Source organism: Rhincodon typus, chromosome 22 (assembly GCF_021869965.1).
Source record: "Rhincodon typus isolate 14 chromosome 22, sRhiTyp1.1, whole genome shotgun sequence".
In the NCBI taxonomy this organism is placed as follows: domain Eukaryota; kingdom Metazoa; phylum Chordata; class Chondrichthyes; order Orectolobiformes; family Rhincodontidae; genus Rhincodon; species Rhincodon typus.
In genome coordinates, this window is record NC_063353.1 from 43,856,917 (window position 1) to 43,882,894 (window position 25,978).

A 25,978-nucleotide genomic window follows, 5' to 3' on the forward strand; every position below is an offset into this window, starting at 1 on the left:
CATTTAACATTTCACTTTTCTATAAGCGTTCAACTTCACTTGTTGAGAGTGGACACTTTAACATAATTTTCAGAATTATGTTAGATTTAGATTTTCTCCCAGATTTCCAAAATAACACTTGGTTGTTAACTTGAAGGCTTTTGTTTATTATACTGCAACTATCCTCTTCAGGCCACTCCTGATGGATTCAACCTCAATTTTGCATATTGCTTTGTTCACAGACAGTTTTATGTCCACATGGATTTTACAGCAGCCCTTGGTGCTTGCATGAGCTGGGAATGAAGCTCACCAAATAATTACAGTAACCTTAAACCCATAGATTAAGTACCTGTTTAGTTCTTCTGTTGAGGCCCAAAAGCCCACAAGATGTCTCACTTAGCTACAAGTTTGTTTCCTTGTATCCCAAAAAAGTCAAGCAAGACAATTTGAATTGAAAATTATCAACAAGTTGCTAGTGACAGTATGTCAGAAGGATTAATGAACTAGACCTTTATAGAACAAAGCATAGTGAACACAGATCCTATCTCACACACTTACAGGAGAAAGTTTTGAATATTTATTTGTATTAAATCTCATCACTTTCCTTTCTGGAATTATGGAATTAAATTGATCCATTATGAAACAGTGATACACACTAAAGCCACAGAACCATGAAGCTGAAACTTTATTTCAGTTCATATTTGTTACAGTTATGTGGATAGTGGGAAATTGGTGGTTTATGAAGAAATTCAACAAAAATTTCAAATTAAGATTCTAATGATAACCATGAATCCATTGTTAATCGTGAGAAAAATGCATCTGGTTCACTTTTTTAATCCCGACCTGGTCTGGCCTACATGTGACTCCAAACCCACAGCAATATTATTGACTCCTAACTGTCCCCTGAGCAATCAGGGATGGGCAATAAATGCTGGTCTAGCCAATGACATTACCATCCCATGAATGAATTTTTAAAAAAAAAACATTAGGAGTAGACAGTTAGGAAGTAATGTTGTCTAAGAGGTGGAGATTAAGGTTCTTGCGATGATTTGTACCTCAGGTTGAAGATGAGGTTGTTGGTTTGCTCATCAAGCTGTTTGATTATCGTACAGACGTTTCGTCACCATGCTAGATAACATCATCAGTGCGGCCTCGGATGAAGCGATGTTGTTCTACTCTGCTTGGAATTTATATGATCCAGCCTGTCAATTTGGGTTGTGTCATTTCTTCTGGGTTTTTTTTTTGGCATGAGTTTGTATATAGAAATGACACAACTCAATTTAACAGGCCAGATTATATAAATTCCAAGTAGAGTAGAACAACATCGCTTCATCCGAGGCTGCACTGATGATGTTGATGAAATGTCTGTAAGATAACCAACCATCTCAGTGAGCAAGCCAACAACCTCCGGTGGAGATATTGTATCTTGGTATTTGCCTTGATTACATATAAGTAAATAACTGTGGATAGTGTGCAATTACCTGCCAGTGATATTCCCTTGTGATTCATTTTCCTACCCCTTAATGATGATCCAGTTTAAAATAGCCAAATGTGACAATGTGTGGAATGAAACCTTCTTCGGAAATGACGTGAGCATTAAGTTATTGCAGAAATAACTTCCATCCAAAAGTTTTTATGAAGAAGCCAATCGACTGGTTGGTAGAGTAGCATATTCCGGGAAGTATTTTATAAGAAATAGGCTGAGAGTGAAGATCAAACACAAGTAGAGAGGCTAACTGCTCTTCATTCACTGAAACAACAAATAATTCAAACATATCAGCCATCTGGGTAAATTTGACTATTATTTGAATTAAGCACAGCCAGATATTACAAATTTCAAATGGACACAAATAATCTCATTCAAATATCTATCTCAGTAGTACTGATGTTCATAATGTGGACAGTGCTAAGCAAAGAGAAGGCCTAAACACACAGATTTGGTTGCGCTGGTCCTACTACATTTCATATATGGAATATTTTATTTAACTATTACAAAAGAGCAGTTTTAGAATGACTTGTCTGTTTGAAAGGAAAGCTGATGTCTATATAATGTTTATATGCATTATTAGCACAGCAAGTTGGTTGATGATTCTGTTGCTTAGAGTAATACTGAAAGTTAAGACAAAACTTGGGGAAATCTGCAGCCATAAATTATACAATGTGATTACAGCATAGTTTCAGGCGTTTGTTGCACCTTGGGTAGTAACTGTTTTTTTTTGGAACTTTATAGTGCTGCTGGTTTAGTCTGATTTTACAGTGATGCAAATCTGAATGCTTGTTATATGTTATTGCATACAATACTTGAAAAAAAAACAAGGACTTACGGTGTCACTTTCAGAGGGCTCAGGTGACAATTATAATTGGAGTGCAAAGTGTGGCTGATGTGATCACTGTCTACATCACAGTAACCCAGTATATGTGCTCGCATGAAATCTATCTGCCTGAAACTCTTGAGGGGGAGGTCTATTGCTAGTAGGGTTATGATGAATACACAGGAATGGTTTGCTTCTCAAAGTATCAGCTATTATAGCTGCATCATTTATAAGGAAAAGGGCTAGTGCCATATTTGCATAAACAATACATATTACGATGAATGAGCATTGTTCGTGAAACCATTTTATCCAAACTTTACCCGTCCCCTCCCGGTTATGAATCATTTGCGCTAGATGGACAATGTGTCTTTGGCAAATCCAATGGCAGGGATGCAAGAAACAGTATTACAATTGATGTGAGAGGGGAAATGGAGAGATTTAATGACAATGCGACGGTCACAGGACCGAGGAAGGATGCAAGGCTGGGTTCTGAGAATCTTTGGAGATCGAGGCGCCGGCCCTGGAAGGGCACGTGCCGTTTCCCAGTAAGCGGCGAGCGGGTAATTTCTGTGAATGACTCCTGGACGGCCAATGAGCGCTCGGTCGTTTCCTGGCCGGCCAATGAGCGCTCGGCTATTCTTTGTTGGGGCGGGGGGGGGGGGGGCTGAGGGGGGGGGCCATAGGGGGCGAGGTGAGCCACTGGCGCCTGCGCGCTGGTCGGCCGGGGGTCACGTGCTGACCAGGGGGTCTCGCGCTCGCGTTGACGGTTGGTCATTCCAAGCTGGACGGCGGGTGAGGTGGACGGGCTCTAATCGGGGGCTGGCTGCTTATCTCCACTTTGCTTTCACTCCCCCCGCCATCACCTTGTCCGCTCCCTGAGGTGAGTGGACTCTGATGAAAATGCTCACCTTCTCAAACACTTAATGCCAATGAGCCCACCCCCAATTCTCCTACAAAAAAAAACCCACCAGAGGCTCAGCAGGTCTGGCAGCATCTGTGGAGAGAGTTAACTTTTTTGCATTCCAACTACACCACAGTATTGTCGTTTCGGATCTTCAGAACCCGTTGTTCTTTGTTTTATCACAGCCGGTGCTCAGCCCGTTTGCCCTCCTCTTAAGATATATTACACTAAAAGAGGGGTGGGGAAGCTTTAAAAGGCATATCCTCTGGGTCTATTCTAATTCAGTCAGAGAGATTGGCGATTTCCCGGTGCCTTTTATGACCATTGGGGTTGTCATTTTTATTCTTGCATGGGCTGGAGGGGGTTGTTTTTAGCCCATTCTTAATAGCCCTTAAAATGAGTGGTACTGGCATATCAAAGACCTTTTAACAAGCAACATGTTGTGGGTCTGGAGGCACATCTAAGTGAGTAGATTTCCTTCCGTGAGTGGCATCATTGTAAAAACCCATCCACCAATTCATCACTTTTTTTTTCTTTTCTGACCATGGAGGGATTTGAACCTGGGACCTTTTTGGGTTACTTATCTACTGACATTACCACCCTGCCACTGTTTGCACACCCAATTAAGTACTTCTGAGGCAGCAACAATGCTGTAATGTAGGAAACATGCCAACCAATTTGTGCAAACAAGTGTCCACAAAGTGTAACATAATAATGACTAGATAATGTTTTTGTGATTATTAGCTAGGACATCAAAACTAACTCCTCTGATACTAGATTGAAAGGGATCACTTATATCCACCTGATGGAGCAGACACAATATTGCTTTAATGTCTCAACCAAAAGGGCACACGGGTGAGACAGTGTAGCACCCCAGTACTACATTAGGGTGTCAGGTTTAAATTCTGTACTGCACTCAAATCCTATATTGGGACTATGGACACACACAACTGTCTGACTCACTTGGGAGTGCTACCCCTAACGGGCAGGCCATTTGTTCCAGTTTCTCCAATCTGTTCATATCCCTCATAATACCTTGTCACAATTTTAGTACATTTTTGTATGGTCTACAAATTCATCCTGCCCTTCCCAAAATGGGGACCGTGTTCCAGTTGAATTTAATACTATGGCTCCTTATTAAAAGGGAACATTCACAACTTTCATGCAGGAGGAGAGGTGAGAAGGATTTTTGTCATGGTACTGCTATGAAACAAAGTTTGAAAGCTACCCTAGAATTGATAAAGTCAAGGCTGGTCCCTATTCTGACACCATCAGCGGAACAAAAAATTCAAAAATAAGTTATGGCAGAATCTGAAGCTACTTTTTTAAAAAAAAAAAATACAAGTTTTATTTCCTATTAGTCGATATTCAACCTGGAATGGAGAGTTTAGTTGCATGTTAATTAGAAATGATTGTAGAAACTTGTAGCATTGAAGGATCCTGTTTGAAACTGCAGCTGCTGTTAGTCCTGCATTTCACCTGTTGTTCACAATCGTAATTTCTTCATCTTCAGTTTCATGTCCTTTTTAAAATTGTTTGTGGAATCAATGACTACAACCTTTTTCAGGTGTCATGTTCCAAATCCTGACAGGACTCTGAGTGAAAAGAATTCCGCACAATTCCTTGAATTTCCACCAGTGATTTTGGACATATGACTTCTTGTTATTGGCCTACTTGGAGGAAATATTGTTCTCTATTAAAAGCTCATCTTGAAAACCTCTTAAGTTATTTCTTAACCTCTGATCTAAGGAGTTTGACCCTAATTTTCCCAAACTGTTCTCATAACCATTGATTATGTTTCCATTATAAAAATGTCTTTACTGAGACAAGTATAAAAAGCTATAGTTTTCCTTTTTAATGTTAATTATTTCCAGTGACTTAGTGAGTTTATCCAGCTGAGCCATATCAACCAGTCCAATTCCGGGTTTGATTCCTTTCATGTAGTTATCTGAATTGAGATGGGGCAATACAGCTGACTTTAGTTTTCTAGGATATTTAAAACTATTCCTAATTGAAGTTATTATACATTAATCCCAAAATTTAGCATTACAGTTGAAATATTTCATGTAAACATTTCAAAAACTTAAGTATTAAATCTAGCATTAAATTTATAAATAAGTGCTCTTTAATTTCTTAAATCCTTTGAATCGCACACTGCCGACAAGTAAAGGGGTGTGACAGATGAATAACAAAATCATCATCAGGAGTGGACCAAGGTGGTGATTTTTGGCCTTTTTTTTGTTGAGCTGGGCTTAGCACAGGTCTTCTACTTGTACTGGGCATCCGTACGCACTCTATAAGAAAGCATGCTGGCGGTTGTTTGGATAGAACTTAGTTTGGTTGTTGTGATGTCTGATCCAATTGCTTGCCACACTGCCATTGCCCCCTTAGGTTAGACACTTGAGCACAACTACAAATTGGGGAACTGTGCCCAAGTAAAATGTTAATCACTTTCAGAACAGTGAGGAGAAAGAATTGCAGAAAAATTGGGGTAAAAAGAGTCTTATTTCTGAATTGATTGTTATTTGCTAATAGCGTTAAGTGATGAGTAAGGATGAGTTCATATGAAAGATAGTGTGGCATCTTTTAGTGTGTTCAGATATGTGGTGAAACAGGGATGTGTACATTTTGTGATACTTCTTTTTTCTCACTCAACAGACAATCAAAGGAGAAGCTAACAATGACAAAGAGATTGCTCTGGGCCACTCCTGGTGTCTGTTTTAAAGTGGTTTTGTTCATCTACTATGCCACTTTTCTGTTGGACATAGTATGTGATTCAAAGGATTAAAGAAAACAGAACATTTTATTTATGAATTTAATGTTAGATTTAATGATTTTCTTAAATGTTTTTTTCAAATAGTATTTTATAATTAAAATTTTAGCAGTAAATCTTGGGAGGAATATAGAATAACTTCAATTAAGAATAGTTTGAAATATGTAATTATTATGCATCCTGCATAACTGAATTATGTGTGTACTTGGTTCAGTTATTTGCATTTTTATGTAATGGTTGATTTAAGTTTTTGAGTCTATTACCATTGCACCCGCAACACGCATGTATCAACTATTTGGTCCTCTATCATTCCATTGCTCGCTTTAATACTTTTGATCATTGTTTATAACTTTTCAGTGATTTTTCAGTTCTATTGTATAACTGTATATTTTGTATACCTAAAAGCCCATTGGATAATTTAATAAGATAGTTGATATAATTAAATTTTGGCTAGTTTGATTTTTGGCAGCGGGAATTCAGCTCTTCTAAGTGAGACTATAGGTTATCAACATTGAATTGACGGCGGAATCTCCGATGTTACTAGTCGAAGTTAATTGCAAGAGTGGGAATATTACCATAACAGTAATCGCTGTGTCCTTGGACTTGCGTCGTTTGACGTTTAATGTCAGGGACCTTCATGAAGTTGAACGTTAGATGCTTTGTTGCAGATGACACCAAACTACGAGGAAAACGTTGCTCCATTGAACATTGGGCTCAATTTCCACAGCTTCGTGGTTCTGTAGTAGCGGTTCAGGAAAATAGCGGGGAACTGTGTCGGCAAGGCTTCAAGAGGCACTGAGCTATTCACAATTAATAAGGATTTTTTGGGGGCAAATGTTGCGGCCTCCTTTACGGTGCCGGCGGCCGGCCAGTATTCGCTGCAATGTGATCTCTGCTGCAACGTGTAGCCTGATGTACAGCGAGGTGCTGACCTGCTTCAGCAGCGCTTCCCTGGTTCCCCATCAGGCTCCAAGCACACTCGCATCTGCCATTCTCCAACAGTCCGTCCATCCCCGAGGCTGCTACGCTGGCTCTGTTGCAGACGAATTCGGGCTAGGAACTGATGTCTCGTTCCAACGTCAGAATCCTGATGCTCCTGGCCGCATCCATCCATGTTCTCTATCATTGGAAAATGTTCAAATAGGCAATCTCAATCAAATGACCGCTCTCAGCAGTTGAAAGATGAGAGTCGACCCAGTGTAGGTTGTTGGTTTAATTTGTTCACTGATACTTAACTTACTCAAACAATTAAAAATACATGACGATCAAGTTTTCAGCCTTGTAAACTAATATTCATTTACCTTTGGTACAGAACTGGTGAAGGAAACATGTTCACTTTGACTTTTAAGACTTTGTTTTTACTTTTGTCATTTTTTAAAAAAAAAATGCCATCCCTGTCGTTTACTTTTACTTTTCCCTTTTGCTTGAACCACATTTCATAGGTGCCTCCAAGGAAGTAGAGGATATAATTTAGTCAATGGAAAGGTAGATCTCTTGGGATGATATTCAGGAGTGCACTATTCCTGCCCATTTCTCTCCCAACACAAACACACACACCCCCTCAACTCCGGCCCCACCCCCAGGAAGAACTTTGAGATTTGTACAGAGCTCTGTAGTAATTTTCTCCAGTTCTAGGTAGTCAATGCACTTCTGCATATTCTGCCCCCCTCACTTTGTAGTATCTGCACTGCTATAAATTTAAAAAAAAAACTCAAAAACACAGAATTGCATGTTATTCTATCAAACAGCCGTTGAGGGGCTGAAGTTTGTAATATTCATCCAGTCATGATTCTTGGCCTTCAGAGGGTTTGCTGAGATGATAAACTGTGAAGATGTCAAATCTACAGAGGAGTTCTTCTACTACACACAAAGGCAAAAATACTGCAGATGCTACAAATCTGCTGAAGCTAGAAATAACAATGCTAGTTTACTCAGCAGGTTAGGTAGTATCTCTAGAGAGAAACAGAGTTAACACAAGTTGATGACCTTTCACCGTTATTGAAAGGTTATCTTGATCTATGTTAACACACTCTCCCTTCACTAATGCTGCTCTGACCAGCAATTTTTTTTTTATTTTTGTTCCCGAACTGTTCTCAAGCTAATATTTTTTGTAGAGTTGATTGCTGTCTCCCTGCCTGTGCCATGTCATGATCAAAAAAGAGAACTAGTTTAATTTTATTGCCAAGATGAAGATTAACTGGAAATCATGCACAAATGCTATTTTCCAAGGCTTCCTGCGTCACTGTTGACCGGGAGGAGGATGAGAGTTGACCAATGCTACTGTTTCCTTCTGCTGAAACAATTAAAAATAAATGATTGTTCCTCTCCTCATACTATAGACAGCTCCATTCTTTCCCCAAATAGCCTAGTCGCAATTGGGAACTGTTGGGGAACCACCAGGAAAACCCAAACTTTCAAAGTTTTCTCAAAATGGTATTTCTTTATCTTGAAGGGAAAAATCATGCATTTTTATTGAATAGAATAGAATTAGGTTTATTGTCATATGTACTGACCTGAGTATAGTGAAAAATTTATAAAGTAGCTGCTTACGGTGTGATCGTAGGTACAAAGTTACCTTGGTACAGTTTCTTCGGAATAAATTAGAAAAATAAATAATAAGTCCAGCATTACAGACCTTCATCCCATCCGAGGTAAAAAAGGTATCTGGGAAAATCCTGGGGAATAAATTAGAATAAAGAAACAAGAAGTTCAGAATTTACGACTTTGCAAGTAGAGAAGATGGAGCAGACGACTCTGCACTGGCCTCTGGGCCTCGCCTCTAGCCTGCGCAGGGTGAAATAAAAGTAATTATATAAGAGTTGCAGGCTTTCATTAGAATGTTTGAAAAGTTACATCTTTCAAAAATACACTTGACAATTAATAGGTGTATTCGTACAAAATCCACTTAATTGCACAGGAACAACATGAGTGCAAACTTCTAAAGCTTGTGCAATTTATGGAACTAGGTAGCAATGAATGGAGATCAAAGATGGTGTGATTCCAGCTTAATCTCTTTTTCAACACTGCAAAAAACCATTATGTATCACAAGCATACATACAGATCTTGTGATTTATAAATATTATCTTGCCAAATGATATAATTTTAAGGTTCCTCTTGTATTTTTTTAAACAATAAGGCGTTAAGTGGAAGTCTTAAATAGAGTTAGACATTCTTCCTGGATGTTTCTTGAGTGATGAGGTGAATACACGTGCGCTCTAAATAATTTTAATTTGATTTTATTATCACGTACCGAGATACAGTGAAAGGTATTGTTGTGTGTGCTAACTTGACAAATCAAACCTTACCTAAGTATATCGGGGTAATAGAACAGAATACAGAATATAGTTACAGCAATGGAGAAGGTGCAAAGAAAGATCAACTCTAATATGAGAGGTCCGTTCGTAAATTTGATAACAGCGGGAAAAAAGCTGTTCTTGAATCTGTTAGTCTGTGCTTTCAAACTTCAGTATCTTCTGGTGGAAGAGACTATAACTGGGATGACTTGTGGTGATTCTTCATATAGGAATAACAATTCTGAAATGATTAGTCACAGTTTACGTAATCGTAAGACTATCAGAGTAATTGTTTAAGGTCCTGGTGAGGTCACACCAGGTGTACTGGGTGCAGTTTTGAACATCTTGCTTAAGGGAGGTTGACTAATGTGAGAAAGAGTGTCTTGAAAGTTAACTGTACTAATTCTTCACTTGAGGTGGTTTTCCTATAAGAAGAGATTCTATATATAATCTCTGAAATTTGGAAGAAAAAGACTAAATTTATTGAAATATATAATTTTCTTAAGGGATTTGATAGAGTAGAAGGATGTTTCCCCTGACTGGAAAGTCTAGAATTAAGCAGGTCACTGTTTCAGGGGGAATAAAAGGTTGTTCTTGGTTAATCTCCAGAAGTAACACAAGTGCATGTGTTCTGATGTCACAGGTAACATAATTGAGTTACTGAGTAACCAAGATAAAATGAGCTATTTATTATTATGAAGACAAACGTGTTATTAAAGTGGAGTATGCTGAATTGTAACCGACCTTATTTGAACACTTAGAGTATAACAAGAAGGAAATTCAAGAGTTATTTACACAATATTTGCTTTAAATGACGATTTATATTGAGGGAAAGATCTGAAGTGGAATTATTCTGTTTGATTTTGTGGTTACTGTTGATAGTGGGGGAACAGGACTAATCATTACTATACATTTTATAAATAGTGACAAATTCCTGTTTTTGCTTTGGTCGCAATCACTCTCAACATATGTAAATGTGTCAGTTTGAAGTTCGTATTTAGCAATTCATTGTCAGCTGTGTGCTATATTCCTGAGAAAATTTTGATTTGGATGATTTCATGCTTTAATTGTTAAGACTGACAAACTATAGGTATTGCACTTGCAGAAAGATGCAATAAAATTGGTTAATCAGAAACAATGCATGTTTAAAGTAGAGAGATTAAGTTTGTGGTTATTTTGCCCCCAGCTGCTGTTTGATGTATATGAACAGGATTTTAAAAAAATTGTTTACTAATTTGCCTTTTCATTTGCAGAAACCGTTTGAGTGGTATGAACTAAACCAGAGGAAATGGTTTGAATGCTTCAAACAGACTTTATTGGCCTTGGAACCAGAAAGCAGAAAAGCCTCTCTTTTAAGTATGCAAGAATCAACAACTTTGTTTTTAGAGAAGACTCAAAGTCCAAACAATTTAAATGGAGAGCAGTATGACTCAGGTACAAGTTGGGTGTTTGTATGTTAATTTAAAAAGAAGTAACAAAACACTTAAGAGTAGGATTCAAATTTAGTTAGCATTTTAATAGAGTTTTGCAATTAGGTATGAAAGATTCTGGGAAGCGTAAAACTAAAGGTAATCTTGTTTTCTTGTGATGGTTTATGTTTGAAGAATAATACAGTTTATGTTTGAGGGGGTGGGGCAAAATGTTCAGGTATTTAAATCACAAAAAAACTCCGACTGTAAAGGCAAGTTTTCTCTGCAAGTGCTGCCTGTGTCTGTTTGCATTGCTGTGTAATTTCACAGTGTTACCTCAGAACACTTTTTAAATTACTTTCTGTTCCCAAGTAATGTTAATTGTGTTTTGGAAAAGTGCAGTGATATTTAACACACAAAGCTGAAGTATACCATTACACAAGAAGACAAAATCATAGCTTGTCAGAACAGTATTATTGTCATAGTATGTCACAAATCTTTATTCTACTTGTATGTGTGAGTGGAGAGATTGAAACAAGATGTATATATTCATGAGAAGATTGCATATACATTATATTAACATTCTGTGTGGGCCATTGACCTGATAAGGGAAAAATAGCTCAGAAGTCCTGAAAGTGGAACCTGTACATATACTCATGCATTATAGATTACTCATACATTATAGAATAGAAAGAAGTTTTAGAGGTAGAAGAGAAATAATAGTCACTTCTTTAAAAAGCAGCAAGAAAGTCATTCTTTAAGTTGGCAAGTGTAGTAAAATCTAGTTTAGTACCTTTTTTGCATATTTTGGATATATTCAACTCTACTTCCAAAAGACTTTGGTACTAAAAATGATCAGATGATGCAAACTTGCAGTTTATTGTCTTGTTTATATTGTTTAATTCAAACTTTTGGATTGTTTTGAAAAATGAAAATTATGACTGAATCATAAGAACCTCTTTTTATTTAACAGCACTCTTTTTCTCAACATAGCCCTGACCAAGAATGGGAGGCAGCATATGGATTTTGCATGTCTTCAAGAAGGGATCAGTTTTCTGATTCTCAGCTGATATGGCAAAGTAATTTATTTGATTTCTGTCTGAATAGTGAGGGTTTAGCCTGTATTTCTTGGTGAAGTAATTCCAGAGGCCAGTATCTTGTCACCATGTCATCCTTTATTCACACATGCGTAGCACTTGACACTCATCCAGCTTTCTCAGAGCCAGCTCTGAGTGACCAAAACCACTGACACTCCTGTTTATATCTGTCAACTAGGGCTCCCTGATTGGACCAGGTTAAGATCCCCAATCAGGGAACTCGTATTCTATGATGTCCGCCTGGCTGACCTTGTTATAAACACTACACTTGCATGTTGAATGAACAGTTTATCAAAAGATACATATCTTGGACAATGAATTATGTTGATTTATGTTGAAGCACAATGGGTTATTGTCACTAAGCTGTAAGTTTTTAATAGAAAGCTTTTTACTTGGTATATTTATGTTGCACTATCAAAACACCCTAGTTCAACTGGTATTTGGTGGGGAGGCGGCGGCCTAGTGACTTTATCACTGGACAGCTAATCCAGAGATCCAGGTGATGACCTGGGGATCTAAGTTCAAATCCTACCATGCCAGACAGTGGAATTTGAATTTGAATTTGAATTTGATAAACATCTGGAATTAAGGCCTAATGATGACCATGAATCCATTGTCGATTATTGGAAAAACCCATCTGCCCCATCAATGTCCTTTTTGGGAAGGAAACTGCTATTCTTACGTGGTCTTGCCTATATGTGACTCCAGACCCACAGCAATGTGGTTAACTCACTACTGCCCTGTGGGCAAATGGGGATGGGCAATAAATGTTGGCCTTGCCAGCAATGCCCTTGTTCAGTAAATGAGTTAAAAGAAAACAAAATTTGGGCTTGTGAAATAGTGTAAATTTTTTTTTAGGGAAATAACTAGAAGTTCAGCAAAACATTTTTAGTAAATAAAAACTGAAAGAACTGCGGATGCTGCAAATCAGGAACAAAAAAAATTGCGGGAAAAGCTCAGCAGGTCTGGCAGCATCTGTGAAGGAAAAAAAGAGTTAACGTTTCGGGTCCAGTGACCCTTCCTCAGAACTGAACCGAACAGAATATTTTTAGTATCTGATATGTTGCTTTCTTAACTAGCAAATGTGTATTACAAGGTGAGAAATTGAAATTGAGGTTTGCTTTTGATCTTTTTTTTTGTCCTGTCAGTTTGAATCGTTCAACCTGCTTATATAGAGAATGTTTGTTTTATGCAGAGTGTTAATATGCTGATAAAGGCTCAAAGGTAGAGGCAGTTGATTTTCAAGCCAGTGCCATTGTTCACTATGATTTTAAACTTGTGCTACCAAAAAAAATTTGGGATTCAGTAGGTTTAGATTCCTGATTTTTAAGTAGGGTGGTGGGTTCATTCAGTTTGCATGAGCTCCAGAGAAGTACTGTGATTATACAGATGTAGATATCATTGGATTCCAATCTATCAATTTAACTAGTAGCCCCTCAGTATTAAATGGTATCCTTCCTCCATACCTTCTCAAATAACAATTAATATTCGTACCTGTCACCTCCCAGGAGCAAATGGGATAACCCAAAGAAACAAAAGAGAGCTCCTGTTCCTGAATTGTAATGTTATATATATAAAATGTGAGACTTTGTGCGCATTAATTGAAAATAAAATTAATCAGCAGCTTTATTACAATTACTTTTTACAGGTAAACTAGTGATAATTTGTAATAAAGTCTATAATACATTCACACTCTTGTCAGTGTGAGTACAATATTGGAAAAATTATTTTTTACAAAATTTGTTGTAACAAAAGTATCAGTGTATAAAATGGCAAAACGAAAGTCCCACAATATACTTTTTATCTTGAATAAATATATTAGGAGGTACTCAAATTTTGAATTAATAACAAAATGTCACCGAATCACTTTATATTGATGAATGTAAATCTTACCATATCCAAAGCAACATGAGTAACTGAGAAGAAAATATGTTCCTGAATTCTAAAATAGCTATTTACATGACAGTAATTTGATATTGGCCTAAATCTTGGGTTAGCAATAAATTTTGAGTAAACAAGTTTGAAGTGTACATGTGAAATCAGCACATTAAATTTTGAAATATGATTTGTGTAACAACTTGAAATTATATGGAACAAAAGCAATGCTGGAGAAACCCAGTAGGTCTGACAGCATCTGTAGAGAGAGAAACAGTTAACACTGAGTTAACACATGAATATATGGAAAGCAGTGGGATTAATGAAGGGATAGAGTTAGAAGTGGAGAGGAAGAAGTATCTCGAGGGACATCTGTACCCTTGAGTGTTTACAGCTTGCATTCCTTAACACCGGAAAGGAAGAGCAAAGGTTTCTTGTTTAAATGTTGAACAGGAATTCTACAAATACATTAGGGACTGAAGAGTGACAGGACAGAGAATAGGACCCCTTAAATCAGCAACACCCCTTTGTGTGGAACTGCAGGAGATGGGGGAGATGCTAAATGATTATTTTGCATTAGTGTTTACTGTGGAGAAGGATATGGAAGATAGAGAATGTGGGGAAATAAATAGCTACATCTGTAATATGGATACTTTTCAAGAGGTGTTAGATGTCTTAAAATTCATAAAGGTGGATAAATCCCCAGCATCTGATCAGGTATACCCGAGAACTCTGTGGGAAGCTAAGGAAGTGATTGCTGGGCCCCTGGCTGAGATATTTGTATCATGGATAGCCACAGGTGAGGTGTGGGAAGACTTGATGTTGGCTAACATGGTGTCACTATTTAAGAAAGGTCGTAAGGAAAAGCCAGGGATCAGTGGACCAGTGAGCCTGACATTGGTGATGGGCAAGTTGTTTGGACAGAATCCTGAGTGACAGGAAATACCTGCATTTGGAAAGGTAAGGACTGATTAGGGATAGTTAACATACATGGCTTTGTGCATGGGAGATCGTACCTCACTAACCTGATTGAGTCTTTTAAAGAAGTAACAAAGAGGATTGATAAGGGCAGAGCGGTGGATGTGATCTATGTGGGCTTCAATAAGGCGTTTGTCAAGGTTCCTAATAGTAGACTGGTTAGCAAGATTAAATTACATGGTATAGAGGGAGAACTAGCTATTTGGATACAGAAATGGCTGGAAGGTAGAAGACAGAAGGTGGTGGTGGAGGGTTGCTTTTCGGACTGGAGGCCTGTGACTGGCTGTATGCCACAAGGATCGGTGCTGGGTCCATTTTTTTGTTTTTTTTTGTCACTTCTATAAATGATTTGTATGTGAATATAGAAGGTACAATTAGGAAGTTTGGAGGTGTAGCAGACAGTGAAGAAGGTTACCTCAGTACATCGGGGCCTCAATCAGATGGGCCAATGGGCTGAGGAGTGGCAGATGGAATTTAATTTTGGTAAATGTGAAATGCTGCTTTTTTTTTGTTTTTGGAGAGGCAAATCAAGGCAAAACTCAACCAGTTAATGGTAAGGCCGGAGGAATGTTGCTCAACAGAGACCTTGGGGTGCAGGTTGAAAGTGGAGTTCCAGGTGGACAGGATAGTGAAGAAGGCATTCGTTATCTTATAGAATCTTAGAATCCCTGCAGTATGGAAACAGGCCCTTCAGCCCAACAAGTCCACACTGACCCTCAGAGCATCCCACCTAGATCCATCCCCCTGTAATCCACCTCATCTACACATCCCTGGATGCTACGGGCAATTTAGCATGCTCAATCCACCTAGCCTGCACATCTTTGGACTGTGGGAGGAAACCGGAGCACCTAGAGGAAACCCACGCAGATATGGGGAAAGTGTGCAAACTCCACACAGACAGTTGCCCGAGGGTGGATTTGAACCCAGGCCCCTGGTGTTGTGAGGCAGCAGTGCTAACCACTGAGCCACCGTATCTCCTTTATTGGTCATTACATTGAGTATAGGATTTGGGAGGTCATGTTGTACCTGTACCGGACTTAGTGAGGCCACTTTTGGAATACTACATGCTATTCGGGGTCTCACTGCAATAGGAAGGATGTTGTGAAACTTGAAAGGGGTCAGAAAAGATTTACAAGGATGTTGCTGGGAATGGAGTGTTTGCACTATGGGGAGAGGCTGAATAAGCTGGGGCTATTTTGTCTGGAGTGTCGGAGACTGAGGGTGACCTTTTATAGAGGTTTATAAAATCATGATGGGCATGCATAGATTGATTAGCCAATGTCTTTCCCTGGAGTAGGGTAGTCAAAAACTACAGGGCATGGGTTTAAGATGAGAGGGAAAAGATATAAAAGGGATCTAAGGGGCAACGTTTTCACACAGAGGGTGGTGTGTGTATGGAAGGAACTGCGGGGGGAAGTTGTGGAGGCTGGTACAATTACAACCTTTTAAAAGGCATCCGATTGGGTATATGAATAGGAAGCGTTTAGAGGGATATGGGCTAAATGCTGGAAAATGGGATTAGAATAAGTTAGGATATCTGGTCGGCATGGATGAGTTGAACCAAAGGGTCTATTTCCATGCTGTACGACTCTTAAGACGATAAATGAAACAGAACTGTGTCAGTGCTGACGGAGAGAAAGTTTGACTGTGTGCATGTGACGTCGTATGGCACTAAGTTTGGGTCTCAGGATGTGGCAGATGCAGCTGTCTAAGGAGAGTTATATCTCAGAAATAACTAATCCTGGTTGGGTTTGCAACATAAAGGATAGACCTTCAGCGATTAAGGCAAAACCGATGACAGTCACCGAGGAAGGAGATGTGGCGGTGAAAGTGATTTTTGTTTTAAATAAGCAAACCCATTCTCAAACATTAGGAGGTAGATAGAAAGCAATAACAGTGAAAGATTAAAATGGAAATCTTGTTGGGGAGAAGAGTAGAACTTCAAGATGGGGTACCTGGGAGCGATGTTTTAATATGGCACTTTTTAAAACTTTTCTTTTAAAACCACAGCCCCATGCACTTCTCAGCAGTATTTGAAAAAAAAAGAAGGCATTAGGAGCCCCTCTTGCTTGTGAAATATTCTGGCCCTTTAGTATCTCCCTGAATAAGGCAGTGCTCTTTACCCTTTTTGAGGCTTGTGAGGCTGGAGGGCCAGTAGAAGTAAATGATCCATTGACAGCCCTGTAATCTGAGGTGGGAGTTACTGTTGTGCATTAGGGGATAAAGAGCGGGCATATCATGATGAACACTTTTCAAGAATGTAAAATCTGATAGAGGCTACAGCTGCCATGTTATTCTTCTGGAGAGTGCAACCACTGCTGTGGCCATTATAGTATTACTACTGTGCTGTTAGGGCATGGCAGGGGTCACTGTGTTGTTGGTTGTACATTTTTTAAAAAAAAACTACTCATTGCCCGGGTCTTCTAATGGGAGGTCACTATCCATCACTGCAGGGATCCCACGTGCTATCTGGAAAATTTCAGATGGCTTGGGGGAAGGGCTTTATTCGGCTTTGGCAATCTGCCTCTTACGGTAGGAAACTTTTTGGGCCGACCAGTCTGCTTGCCTCTGATCCCAAACCCATTGGCCTATGAAAATCTGGTTCTTGGATTCTATAGGTTTTATTGATTTCTTTTACATGCTTTTCTCAGACGTGGTTCCTGATTCTGAATCAGGCAAAACTGCAAAGTGCTTCTTAACCAATTAGACCAGAAGAAGGCCATTCATTCCTTCGTACTTGTGGCCACTTCCCTACTCGTTTCTTAGAACTCTGCAAAAAGTTTCTTTTTAAATGTATGCCTATTTTTAAAAAAGTCTCTCTCGTTGTATGATAGTGTCAGTGGTGAGTCCAATGTTTGTTCCCCATCCCTAATTGCCCTTGAACTGAGTGGCGTGTTCGGCCATTTTTGGAGGGTAGTTAAGAGGTAACCACACTTCTGTGGGTCTGAAAGTTCATGTGTCGCCCAAATCTGGTAAAGATGGCAGATTTCCTTCTCTAAGGACATCTGTAAACTAGATGGGATCTTGCAACACAAATGTTTCATGTTCAATGTAATATAGCTTCATTATCACCATTTTCAGTTTTATTAATTGAATTTGAGTTCCACTAGTTGTTATAGTAGTAGGATTTTAACCTATATCCTCGGAGCATTTACCTGGGCCTCTGGATTACTACTGTAGTGGCATTACGTCTATGCCACCAATTCTATATCCCTTTTTGAAAGTCCAATTGAATCTTTAAAGGTCATTATTGAATCAGCTTCCACAGTCCACTTAGCAATTTTTGTTTTAGTTACACTGCTGGAGAAACTCAGCAGTTATAGCAGCGTACGTTCAAAGAAAGCCAAGTTAATGTTTTGAGTCTGACTCTGACTCTGTTTATGCCTTAATCAGCATCACAAAAATACAGATTGTTTGGTTAATATTATTCAATTGTTATTTGTGGAAATTTGCTGTGGGGCAAATACATGTGCTTTTTCGTTTTTCAAAATGGCACTTAATTAACAATATCTCTAGGCACAGTCATTTAAGCAGTTTGGTTCTTTAGAGTAGCATATGAAGAAAGAAAACAATCAATGGAGTTTGACTCTATCCAACAAATAATCCAAGTATTTCTTTCTTGTACAAGACTATATTTACATATATTTGAGGCATGGCGGGGTAGGGGAATGGGGGAGTGGTTTGATAACTGAACAGACCCCCAATTAACTTCGGCTTAAAGTCCTTGGACAGTGGCCTTTCCCCACTGCACCTTGGTGGCAGTTGTCCCAAAATTTAGTGTGTCCCTCAGCACAGTCTTGGACCTTGGAATGTGCCAGTCTGCAACACTCAGTTGGGGTCAACTCCTTGCTGTGGAAGACCAACAAGTTTCAGGCAGACCTAAGAGAGTCTTTGACCGAGTTGATGGTCCTCCACACACAGCTGATGATTGTTTCAATATGTGTCTCGGGAACAGACCATAGAACACAGAGTCCTGTGCCACATAGCTGTCCTGGGCGAACCTTGACAAAAACCACCATCTTTCTCCAGACTTCCTTTGCAAAGGCACATTCCAGAAGGAGGGGTGTGCTTCCTCATAGGCTGTACTGTTAATGTCCCTGCAATCCAGTAGAAATCACTGAACTAACACAACATGCCCTTTTATTAGTATAGCTTCACTTTGAGAATGACTACCCTTTAAATATAAAAGACTGGTTCCAAGAAGTGCTATGCTGCTTGGTCCCCTAGACTGTATGCAGTTACCCAGCATTGTGTAATTCACTAGACCTACATTAGAATAATACAAATTTGCTTGCTGCCTATCTCCATCTCAATGTGCATGGCCTGGTCACAAATTTAAATCTCCTTTTATGTCCATTGTTTTTATTCTGTTGGTCCTTTTCCGAGTAGTTTAAAAGGATCAACTGAAAGAACAGTTTTATTTAAATCAAACAAATTACTTCAGATGCTGGAAATGTGAAACAAAAACAAAAATGGCTGAATAAACTCAGCAGGTCTAATAGCAGCTGTGGAGAGAAAGCAGAGCTGACATTTCGGGTCCCGTGACCCTTCTTCAGAACTCTCCAGCAATTTCTGCTTGTGAACAGTTTTATTTGATTGGCATTCATTCTGTGATTTTTGAAGATCCATAGGTATTTACTGTTGAATAATGCTGAACTAGATTAGACCAGATTTTGCTGTATTAAGACAATGTGAATTAGTCTTACTAATGCACCTTTTGGCTGTGATTCCCCAGTTAGCAGGCTGAATATGGAGGAGAAATAAGCAAAGGGAGGATTTGAGTAGGAAACAAAAATCAGAGTTTGTGTCAAATTGAGTAGGGAAGAAGAAAAGAAAGAAGAAAAGGGAAAAACCAAGGTGAAAGTAATATGTTTAGCTTTTTATATAAAGCAAAATTGTTATTTTTAAAAACTCCTAAATATCTGTGAGTATTAACCCAGAAATTGTTACTTACAACTAATGTTAACATCTTTAAAGAAGAATACTTGCATTTGTAATAAATTTAACTTTGTGATGACATTAGTTCATACATCAGGTACAGCAACCTCATACCATCCAATACAGATCAATGAGGAGGCAGGCAATGAGGCATTTACACAATGTTAATCTGGAGTGGCGTGCTTGACAGTAATTTCAGGTAGCCGAATTTGACCACATATCTCCACCCTACCTGAAATTACTGCAACATTGACCTGTTAAGCATCATTAACCTTACCTTGACTGGCAACAAAATATAATGATGTTTTCTTTATTTTCTAGAAGTACAATCAAAGGAAAAAATGGTATCTTTTCATTTACAAATGTGATATTTTACTTCTAAAGGACTAAGTGAATAGTTTATGCTCAGCAAAAAGCAAAATAGGATCATGTTACCGAAAGTCATTAGGAGTAATGTAATTTCAGGTAATTGTGATGCTCTGGTTTAATAAGCAGGGAAAAGAACTTGTAACATGACACGGGTGGATGCTTTCTTATATTTAAAAGTGCTATATGAATATGTATTGTTGTAGAAAGAGAACATAATGGCCATGACTTTGCTGTAGTAGCAGTGGTGAAACTGTTAGTGCTTGCTGTCATTACAATAGTGAAATTCACAGTAACGTCGGATTTCTGCATTCACGCAGACTTCCAAAGTTGCTGAGGGTGATTTTGCTGCTCTCCAGAAGTGCATTGTTGGCAGCTTTCAGACTTCAATCAGTAAGAAATATTTGAATTGATGGAGACATCACTGTAAAAGCTTTAAAAAGTTTAAACTTTGTAACTTTTGTTAACAAGACAGTAACTCCATACTGATCATGAGGCATTAATTCTTTGTGAAATGCTAAGTTTCTTCATTCTGACAAAACCACATTTGTTAATTTTCAAAATATCGTTTATCTTTAATTCACCTTATTTCTTAATCAGGTCGTCATTTATTTTGCTATCTGAAATTTTACATTGAAAGTAAAAGGTTCAGGTTTTTTTAACTTCTGTGTTTGCTGTGCGAATACTTCAATATGATTTGCTAACATCACTACAACTACAGGACATGCAATTTAGTTGGCACGAGACTTAAGCTGCCTTCAGGGTAGGGTAGCTTGTCCAACAAGATCACGAGATCTGTGAGTCAAGTTCTTGAAGGTCTTTTGTAAGCATTAAGCTTTGCTGCTGAATGCAATATCCAGGCCATTAAAATGAGATTAAAGGAAAGGTCATTCTACTAGTACATTATCTATTTCATTGTGACATATAATTGTTTTAAATGATTGCTTCTTTCACCATTTTTGGTAGATTATTGTTGTGTTTTAAATAAATGTTTCATTTAATGAGGTTCTTTGTTTTCCAACTGTAAATTATATGAAGTTCACTCTAAATCCTTGCTCATGACTCTTCCTCCTTGCAACTAAACTGAATGGTAGTGCAAGTTTTTTTTTCCTGCACCACTTCAAACTCAGTTTTATAGGCAACAATATGTATGAATATTGCTGGTTTTTGTACTTGATTTAGAGTTCCAGTCAGGTGCGAGCCATAAATGATCGCAATTCATCAATCCCCTTTTTAAAATGGTGATTATGCTCAATGTTTTCATAACTGAACAATCTTTGGAGAATTTTGCTTTTGATAAGTGGACTTTTTCAGGTGCTGTTGGTAATTTAGAAAAATGATAATATGCTGAAGGGTAACTGTCCGGTATTTCGGTTTAAATAAGGTAAACTTATTCATCATCATCTTGTTTTAAACAGATGTAGGCTCTGGAGGTGAGGACCTTGACTTCAACTGGGATGATTATCTTGAAGAAACTGGTGCAAGTCCTGCACCGCACAACTCGTTCAAACATGTATGTATGTCAGTTCTCGAATATAATGAAGTTAATGCCCGATTTATAGTGTTGCCTCCTAATCTTTAGCTTATAATTAATTGCCTTTAAAGAGATAGGTAATTCTACACTATGAAGTATGTTTATCTTTATGTGGAACAGCAGCAGTGACGCAAATATGTTTTAAATAAAAACCTGAGTTGATGCACATTTGTGCTGTGATGTAATTAAAAGTACAGTCAACCTTATTTATAGTTCGAGGGCCAAAGAGTAATGTAGTATGCATTTAATTTTCTAGTAATCTGCTGAAAACTAACATTCTGCTTGTAATAATGTAGTCATAAATTGTATCATGTATATTCAACTACTGCACCACCAACGTGGTACTTCCCCTCCTGCACTTGGCATGTAAGGTTTATAACTACAAACAACATTTAATTTATTTATTAAAATGTATTTATCTATCTTTTTAATGTAACTATCAGCTGAAATATCAAATGGCTGATAGTGTGTTCAAGGTAGCCTTTTGGTTGTGGATAATTGTGGAAGCTTCAGTCTTGTGGGTTTTTGCACACAAGCTGTTTAATTGAATGATTCACAGCCTTAAAGTAGATCATCAGGGATCAATTGAGCTATTTTTTACTAAGTGACGCTTGAAGCTCTGTGTACACACTACTAATCAAAAATTTGGCAATAGCAGAGTAAACTAAATATATTCATTTTTGTGTAAACAGTTTTTTTTTTGTGTGTCTATTCAGGATTGTTAAAATGGGGAATAAAATTAAGACAAACAATAGGATGTCATGAAAATGAAATCAACTGTAATACCATATTGATTTTGTCTTTTTAGTCTTTTTACAATACCCTTTAAGTGATTTTCTGATATGTTGGAAACTTTCCAGATACTTTGGATGTATAGTGTTTACAGGCCCAAAATAAAGTTTTTGATTGTAAGAGATAATAGGGACTGAATTTTACAATCAAATTGGGTCACAAACAAGACTGGCAGGATCTTGAAGCTGCAGGGCCAATAGGATGTCTTCCAGTACTGAAGTCGAAACAGCAGTGTCCTGCAGTTCAGTTAAGGGAGAGAATGCCAGAAAGTCATGACTATAAATTACCACATTATCTTTCTTAACTTCCAATACAATAGCTCTGCAGTACTAATATGTAAGAGCTGTAAAAATAGAGAGTGGCTTATGTTGCCCAGCACAGCAGCGCTAAGTGTTGTCTGCATATTTGAGCAAATTCTGAGCTTGCGTCATAAACTGATCAATTGATTTACTTGGTCTGAGCACTGGATGGTGAGGTGTTGTCATAATATGAAGTGACAGCAACTAATGAAGTACTTTTGCTTACCCTCAAAGCTGTCCCACCGTCCAGAACAAAGCAGCTGTCTGTTGGCAACCCATTCATCACCTTAAATGTTTACTCCCTCTAGCTGGTACATTAGTGTGTACCAGCTACAAGATGCACTGCATCCACTCCCTAAGGTTTCCTTAGTATCACCTTAAAGCTCCCTTCCAAGTTATGTAACAGCCTGACTTGGAACTGTATTACTATGCCTCCACTGTTGCTGGGACAAAAACCTTGAACTCCTTTTCTAACAGCAGGATTTACCTGCACTACATGGACTGCAATGATTCAAGAAGAGAATTTACCACAGCCTTCTCTAGGGCAAATGACAATGGACAAAAACCCTGGCCTTGTTAACTGAGCACCCATCCTGTTAAAAGTCAAAAGCAGAGTAGTGTATACTCAATTTTATTTTCATTTGAAAATCGCTATCACTTGTACTTTGGAAGCTTAAAACTAGCTTGTCTAGTTCGCATTCAAGTCACATTTTCTGGAACTGTGGATTTTCTATGTGGAACTAGAGCTAATACTTTATATATAATCTTTTTGTGAAAGTTTATTCAACTATGCTCTGGGTTCCAGTGGCTCCATATTGGTTACTGAGGCTTATCCAGAACCTAATGAGTATATTGCAATATAATGTAAGGTCAAAAGGTGTTACCATACGTAGCTTGCACAACTACTACATTAAAAACTGATTTTAAGTCACCATCTTTATTAAGGTTAAACTCCATAATTAAGTTTTTCTTATTGGATCTCTCTTTGTTTGGCCTCAAAATGCTTGACAAACCATATTGAATTATTTGAAGAGAAAATTGCTAAACAGTTGTGTGGCACAGATGTAATGTCTCCAGATTATTAGAAGTCTTTGATAAGCAGGAGTTCTGAGGTAGGGTCCCTCGACCCAAAACATTAACTCTGAATTTTCTCCACAGATGCCGCCAGACCTGCCCAGCTTTTCCAGCAATTTTTATTTTTGTTTCTGATTTACAGTATCTGCAGTTCTTTTTGTTTAAATTTACACAAGCCTTGGTTAGATCAGACCTTAGTCGTGTTAACTGTTCTCATTTCCATATTATAAAAAGAACATAGAAACATTGCAGAAGGTGCAAAACAAAGTTATTAGTGTAATAACTGAGACATCACATATATGGGAAACATTGAACAGACTGGAGCTGTTTTCTTCAAAAAGGAGACTGGAGTGACCTGGTAGAGGTCTTTTAAGATAATTTTAAAAAAAAGTTTAATAACATCAGCATACAGAAGATGACTATTTGGGGAGAGCCAAGAATTAGTGCCTTGAAATAGATGATGGTGTGTGATAAATCCTTAAGAAAATCAGGAGAAACTTTCTTCATCCATGATAAGGATGTGGAACTAAGTACTACAAGGAGTGGTTTAGGTGACTAGCATTAACGCATTTAGGGTTAAGACTGTTGTAAATTAGAACAGGAGTAACCCACTCAGCTCCTCAAGCTTGCTCTGCCATTTGACAAGATCATGCCTGATACGACAATCCTCACGTCCACTTTCCTGCCATTTCCCTGTAATCCTTGATTCCCCAACTGAACAAGAATCTATCTGTCTGTCCGTCCAAGCCTTAAATATGCACAAGGCCTCTGCCTCCACAGCTGTCTGTGGCAAGAAGTTCCAAAGACATACAACCTTCTGAGACAAAAGCATTCCTCTTTGGTTAAGCCCAATTAGTACATGCCAGAGAAAGGAATTAGAGGGTGTGTTGATCAAAGTTCATGATATAGGTTGCGAGGAGGTTCGGATAGAGAATAAATATCAACATTGATCATTTGGATGGAGAGGTTTGTTTGTATTCTATCGATATTATGCAGTATTTTGTGGGTTGTTGTCCTTAGCCATTGTCTGATAAACTGAGACTGAACATAATTAGTTATGATTAACTTATTAAATCATTGGCTTTTTTTTTATTTATCGCAGGTTGAGATCAGCCTTCAGAGTAGTTTCCAGCCAGGGATGAAGTTGGAAGTTGCAAATAAAAATAATCCTGACACCTATTGGGTAGCAACAATCATCACCACATGTGGTCAGCTTTTACTCCTGCGCTACAGTGGATATGGAGATGATCGCAGGGCAGATTTTTGGTGTGATGTCATGACTGCTGATTTACACCCTGTTGGGTGGTGTTCACAAAATAAAAAGGCACTGAGACCTCCTGAAGGTAGGATTTATGAATTCTATGCCATCATAAGAAATCATTGAAATTGCTGGCACACAACAGGTGACAGTTCTTGGACTTTCTGTGAATAAAACATGAAGAAAATTCTTCATATTTAACAGTAGAATTATGTGGACGTTTATGGGGGAAAGGCAGGAAAATTACACTAAGTCATAATGCTCATTTGGAGAGCAAGTAATGGGTCAATGGCTTTCTTCTGCTTCATAACAATTCTGAGAGAAACTGATCTTGATGTTGATGTTTAGCATTCAGTGCTGACACTAAGTGAAGGAACCTGATTTCCCTTGCTGCAAAGTTGACTAGCAGGATTTGTGTGAGGCGGAGGTGCCTAGATAGTTGAAGTTTCGTTTCTGGAATAGTGAATGAGTTTCTACCTCTAGTCACTGAACCGCCTGGAGCTCTTATCAGGGCCTGTGACAAAATATTGTCACTGTCATGAGCACAAATATATATTGTATTTATCTATATAAGTAAATTCTCTTAGATCTGGCAGCCCTGAGGTTGTGCTAGATTTTGGATTTCAATAGGGTGTTTTGGGCATTGGGAGTTTGGGCCAATGTTGGTTGAGTGTGGTTAAGGGCCACTTGGAGTGCAAAATAGACCAGCACACCAATAGTGAAATTCACATAGTAGGTCAAGTGCCAAGCAGCGCTTAACTGAATTGTTTAGGTTAGCTAATGTTAAATGTTAACTTTTAACTGAGTGAAATTTTCTTTAAAAATGCATGCCACATTTTTCAATTGCTTGTTTTGAGAGTATTTGCTAGTATTTATGCAATGATTAATTGCATTATAGACTGAGCAGCTTAAGTAAAGTACAATGCTGCTTTTCTTCTGCCACTGGTGTCGTGTGCAATGCATTTCTGAAAGGCACGTTTAAAAACTATCAACTAGTACCACCTTATTTTCAGCCACAACTTTTCAAGAATATTAAATGCGTAAACACCTGATTATGCTAAACAGTGATGGACAGAAGTTTAAGGGAAAATATTTCATG

The 25,978-nt window shown here is 38.2% G+C and overlaps 1 protein-coding gene across 1 annotated transcript in view; it reads left to right on the forward strand.

The window, feature by feature from the left end:
* The window catches only part of LOC109912706 (scm-like with four MBT domains protein 1), a 28,026-nt gene extending 3,021 nt beyond the window's left edge, over window positions 1-25,005 (forward strand). The window contains exons 3-6 of the mRNA XM_048610002.1: window positions 5,851-5,959; window positions 10,513-10,693; window positions 21,341-21,435; window positions 24,724-25,005. Coding sequence (XP_048465959.1) covers window positions 5,873-5,959; window positions 10,513-10,693; window positions 21,341-21,435; window positions 24,724-25,005 — 645 coding nt within the window. The 5' untranslated portion in view covers window positions 5,851-5,872. The remainder of the gene's footprint in view (window positions 1-5,850; window positions 5,960-10,512; window positions 10,694-21,340; window positions 21,436-24,723) is intronic.
* The last annotated feature ends 973 nt before the right edge of the window (window positions 25,006-25,978 follow it).